A 5,352-nucleotide genomic window follows, 5' to 3' on the forward strand; every position below is an offset into this window, starting at 1 on the left:
GCGACGGTAAAAGCCCCGCTGAGAACGCGGGGGGGGATTGGGGGTGAGCAGCGGGCACCCACCGGCCGCCCCCCGCAGGGGGATTAAAATCGCCGTATAAGGGGGAGGCGCAATGCTGCGCCCCGTCTGCATCCCGGTAGCGGTGGCGGAGAGGGAGCAGTGCCCCCCTCCTCTCACCCCCTCACTCCCCCTCGTCGGTGGCTCCTCCTCCTCCCGGTGCCCAATTTGCCGCCCCGGCCCCGGGTCTTTAAGGCTGCGGCACCGGGGCCGCGGCGGGGCGGGGGGGGGGGGGGGGAAGCGGCGGCGGGCGCGGTGCTGCTCAGCCCCGCCGAGCGGCTCCCGGCGCCGGGAGGCCGAACGCTCCCCGCCGCCGCCGCCGTCGCCGGGCCCCCGCCGAGGGGGCGGGCTGCGCCCGCGGGGTTTAAGTGCGGCCGCGGCTTGATGCGCGGGCGGGACGGCGGCGGCGAGAGGGGGGGGACCCCGGCGGGATGAGGCGGGCGCGGTGTTGAGGCGGCCCCGGTGCGGGAGCGGGGGACGCGCCATGACCTCGGCGCGGGAGGCGGCCGGTTCCCCCCCGCTGCACCCCGCGGGCGGCGGCCGCCGGCGGAGCGCCCTGGACCAGCTCCCGCCGCCCGCTAACTCCAACAAGCCGCTGACCCCCTTCGGCATCGAGGACATCTTGGGGCGGCCCCGCGGCGGGAGCCCCCCCGGTCCCGGCCCCGCCGCGCCCCCCGCCCGGCTCCCCGAGAAGGCGGCGGGGCCCCGCGGCGGCGGCTGCGCCCCGTCCTCGCCGCTCTGCGCGCTGGAGGAGCTCGCCAGCAAAACCTTCCAGGGGCTGGAGCTGGGTGTGCTGCAGGCGGCCGAAGGTACCGGGCGGTGCGGGGCGGCGGGGGCTCCGCCGGGACCGAGGGGGCACGGGGACGGGGCAGGGGCAGGTGCCGGTGCCGGCGGGCGGTGGGCTCCGGGGCTGCGCCGCCGCCGGGCCCGTGGCGGGGACGGGGTGTCTACGAGCCCCCAGCCCGGCGCGGCCCCGGTAAGTTTCCTTCGTGTCCCGGAGGGGAGAGGGCGGTCGAGAGACCCGGCGGCAGCGGGCCGGGAAGGGGCCGGTGCTCGCCCGGGACCGCGGGGACATGGCAGCCCGACCGGGGTAACCCCGGTACCGATTCCCGGAGCCGCACCGGCGGCCGCGGCCCGCAGGGAGGGAAAGGCCCGGGGCCGGGCACCGGGAGCCCGAGCGAGCCCCGGCCGAGCCCCCTCCCCGGCCTGCGGCGGCGGATGCGCTGCTACCAGGACCGAGACACCGGTGCGGGCAGCCCGGAGCTCCGCGAGGACCGGCCGGGCCGGGCTGGGCCCGGCGGCTTTACCGGGAGGCGCGGGGACCGACCCGGCCTCGGGCCGCAGGAGCCGCGGTACTGGGCGGCGGATCGGTCCCGCGGCGGCGGCCGAGCTGAACCGGGCGGAACGGCGGCACCCGGCCACGCCGAGCCGTGACCGTGACTGTGACCGAGAGCAGGGGCAGAGCGGCGGATCGGTCCCGTGGGCAACGAAAATCCGTTACCGGCCCCGGCGCTGTCGTACCCGAGCCCCGGCGGGCTCCGGCAGCGGAGCCGGTGGCTCCGACCGGGCCTCGATTCTCCGGCAGAAACCCGTTACCGGCGGGGCCGGGCAGCCGCTCCCTGCTCACGGCCATTGCCCGCGGTGCGCCGCGGACCGGTGGCGGCTCCCCCAGAGCACCGGGCCCGACAGACCCGGCGGGTCGCGGTCCCCGCGGGAACGAACCGGCCCCGCCGGTTCCCGGTCTCGCCCACAGTGGGGAAAGCCACCGTGAAGCGGGTGGGCGGACGGACAGACGGAACGAGGGGCAACCGAGCCCTTGCCTCCCGCCTCAGACAAAAGTCCTCCATCGACCGGACAGAGGGACACGGGGGCGCGGCGCGCTGTGCCCGCGATTAACGAAAATGCCTTATATGGACCGACAAACGGACAGACAGAACAGGGCTCCCGCCGTTAACGAAAAAAAACTTTGCCGGGACGGACAGACAAAGACGGACAGACAGAGCGAGTCTCCGTGGTTAACGAAAAAATAAAAAACAACCCAACCCTTACCCGGCCGGACAGACATACACGGGTGGGCACAGCGCGACTCTCGCCGTTAACGAAATATCCCTTGCCCCGCCGGACAGACGGACACGGATAGACGGAGCGGCGCTCCCGTTATCAACCAAAAAATCCCTTACACGTCCCGACAGACGGACAGGAACGGGCAGAGCGCAGCTCCCGCGGTTAACGAAATGTCCCTTGCCCGGCCGGACAGACGGACACGGGCAGATAGAGCCGGGCTCCTGTAATTAACGAAAAAAAAAATTCCCTTCCCCGGCCGGGCAGGGACTGGCAGAGTGGCACTCTGGTAATTAACGAAACCCCCTTACCGGACGGACAGACGGACATGGATGGAAAGAGGGGGGTTCCCATGATTAACGAAAAAAAAAAAAAAAAACCAAAAAAAAAAAAAACACCCCAAAAACCTTTACCCCGACGGACAGACGGACACGACCGAGCAGATCAGCGGTCCTTTAATTAACGAAAAGAAGCCGTTTCACGGATGGACTGACGGACAGAACGGGGACGCCTCAGGGCTCCCGGAATTATGGTAAAAAAAAACCACATTACCCGGAGGAACACACGGACAAGGAAGGCCGGGCAGAGCGGGGCTGCGGTAATTAACGAAAAGAGCCCGGCCAGACCGACGGACAGGGACGGGTGGAGCGCGGCTCCCGCGATAAACGAAAAAATCCCCTTACTCGAACAGACAGACGGACAAGAACCGGGACAGAGCAGGGCTCCCGGAATGGAGGTAAAACCCAGTTACCCGGCCGGACAGACGGACACGGCCGGGCGCAGCGGGGTTGTCGTAATTAGCGGGAAAAAAAAAAAAAAAGAAAATTATCCCTTCCCCGGTCGGGCAAGGCAGAGGGCCCGCGGCTAACGGCAAAATGAACCGAGACCCGGACTAGAACGGACACACGGACAGAAAGGGGACAGATCGAGGTTTCCTTAATTAAGATAAAAGACCGTTACCTGGACGGACAGACGGACGCGGCCGGGCACAGCGGGGCACCCGTGATAAACGAAATAAAATAAAAAAAACCTCTTTGCCCCGACGGACAGGCGGACAGAAAAGGGGCAGCGCGGGGTTCCGTGATTGAGGTAGAGCCCCGTTACCCGGACGGACCCACGGAAACGGCCGGGACATCCCGGGGCTCCGGTAACGAACGTCCGAGGCCGCTGCACGGCCGGACTCACTCACATCCCCCGGCGGGTCGGGGCGGCGGCCGGGGGTCCCCGGGATGCGGAGCCCCCGCCGCGGGCAGCGGGACGGGCAGGGCGGCCGCGGGACCCCTCAGCGACGGAAGGAGCTGGAGCCGTTAACGGAGAAGGCAGGGACCGACCGTGCGGGATCCCCGGGAGCCGCGTTACCGAGCGGCGGATCGGTCCCGCCGGCAGCAGAGAGGCTGTAACGGGCAGAGACCGGCACCCTGCGGCCGGTGTGGAGCCGTTACCGATGATGCGGGCGGTTACGACCCGCGTCTCACCGGAGCTTTCTCTTCTTCTCCACCGGCCGCAGCGCCGGAGGGCGGCCGGATCAGGGCCTCGGGGCTGCGACGCGGCCGTGCCGAGAGCGGCGGCGGGGACCGGACCCCGGTGAACCCGCACGGACCCGGGGCCGCCGGCACCGGGGCTCCCGAAAATCGTTGAGCGTAAACCACAGGCGGCAGCCCGGGCGAACTGCCGCGCTTCGTGCTGCCGGTCCGGTCCGGCCCGGCCGACCGGGGCTCCTCTGCTCCCGGCTCCCGGTGCGGGCCCCGGGGCAGCGGGCCGGGCTCACGGACCGATCCGGTGCTCGGGTCGTGGCGAGCCGCCGGCGGGGAGGAGCCGGACTGGAGCCCCGGGACCGCCGGGCCGCGCCACCGGCGGGACACGGGTGGGTTCGGCCCCGCGGGACACGGGTGGTTTCTGCTCAGCGCCTTAGCGGGCGGTGGCTCCGGCGGGACCGGAACCGCTGCGGAACGGCGCGGGGCCAGGCGGTAGCGTCGACGGGCCGGGTCGGGCGGCTCTCGGTTCCCGGCACCGGGCCCGGGAGAGGTGTCCCGGGCAGCGCCGGGGCTCGGGCACGGCGCGGCTCGTCTCAGTTCGACGGGGTTCGGCGTTTCACGGTTGGGAAGGGGTCGGCGGGGTGGGGGTGGGGAGGGACGGGCCGGGCTGGGCTCGGTGCCGGTGCCGGGTGCCGGTGCCGCCGCGCTGAGCCCGCTGTCCCCGCAGGTCGGGAGCCGCTGGGCGCCTTGGGGCAGCGCCCGGCCTGCAAGAAGCGGCGCAAATCGCGGACGGCGTTCACCAACCAGCAGATCTACGAGCTGGAGCAGCGGTTCCTGCGACAGAAGTACCTGTCCCCGGCGGACCGGGACCAGCTGGCGGCGCGGCTGGCGCTCAGCACGGCCCAGGTCATCACCTGGTTCCAGAACCGGCGGGCCAAGCTCAAGCGGGACCTGGAGGAGCTACGGGCCGACGTGGCTTCGTTGCAGGCGCTGCCCCCCGCCGCCCTCCAGCAGCTGGCAGCGATGCCCGAGCCCCCACGACCCCCCGTACCCGCACCCGCACCCGCACCGCCGCCGCCGCCACCGCCGCCCGCCGCCGCCGAGCTCTCGGAGGAGGAGATCGACGTTGGGGACTGAGGCGGCGACGGTGAAGGCCGGGGAGGGGGTTTCCCGGGCCGGCACCGAGACTGACCGAGCCCCCGGGCTGGACGGGGCGGCCGCGCTGCCCCCGCCCCGGGGGGTAATTGGTGCAATTTTTCGCTTTGTTTTTTGTCCGTCTTTTTTTTTTTTTTTTTTTAATTTTATTTTCTATCGTGTCTGTTCCGCCGGCTCGTCCGCGGCCCTGCTGCCCCGAGAGCCCGGGGCACGGAAGGGGGGGCCCGGCCCGGCCCGCCCGGGTGTAAATATTTGGAATAAAGGCGACACCTTATTAAGGACCGCGGAGGGGCTCTGGCGGCCGGCGGGACGGACAGACGGACGGACGGTAACCCCCGCAGCCCCCGGACCGTGAGCACACACCGGGGGAATGCTATGCTCTGCCGGCTTACCCGGGCCGTGGGGGCCTCGCCGGAGCACGGGGCACCGGAGACCCCCGGACCCCCAGGCACACTCCGCGGCTCGGCTGCGCCCATCCCCCGTATCCCCCGCCCCGCCGCGCGTCCCCCGGGCTGCAGACCCCCGTGTCCCCGCGCTGCCCCGCGTCCCCCACTACCGAGAGCCGAAGGGCCCTTTCGGGGGGTCAGGCACGGCCGGGGGGATG

The 5,352-nt window shown here is 71.2% G+C and overlaps 1 protein-coding gene across 1 annotated transcript; it reads left to right on the forward strand.

Moving 5' to 3' along the window:
* The first annotated feature begins 375 nt into the window (after nucleotides 1-375).
* LBX2 (ladybird homeobox 2) lies at nucleotides 376-5,007 on the forward strand. Its single transcript, XM_082482338.1, has 2 exons — nucleotides 376-866; nucleotides 4,321-5,007. Exons 1-2 carry the CDS (start codon nucleotides 542-544, stop codon nucleotides 4,728-4,730), a joined length of 735 nt encoding a protein of 244 aa, XP_082338464.1. The 5' UTR covers nucleotides 376-541; the 3' UTR covers nucleotides 4,731-5,007.
* Nucleotides 5,008-5,352: the final 345 nt, after the last annotated feature.

Source organism: Vanellus vanellus (genome assembly GCF_965231255.1).
Source record: "Vanellus vanellus genome assembly, chromosome: 4".
NCBI classification, from domain to species: domain Eukaryota; kingdom Metazoa; phylum Chordata; class Aves; order Charadriiformes; family Charadriidae; genus Vanellus; species Vanellus vanellus.

What these genes read in the sequence shown, in the direction of transcription:
- LBX2 (XM_082482338.1), top strand. Translation starts at nt 542, where the DNA reads ATGACCTCGGCGCGGGAGGCGGCCGGTTCCCCCCCGCTGCACCCCGCG. An exon ending in TGTGCTGCAGGCGGCCGAAG is followed by an intron (nt 867 to 4,320) that starts GTACCGGGCGGT and finishes CTGTCCCCGCAG; the next exon opens with GTCGGGAGCCGCTGGGCGCC.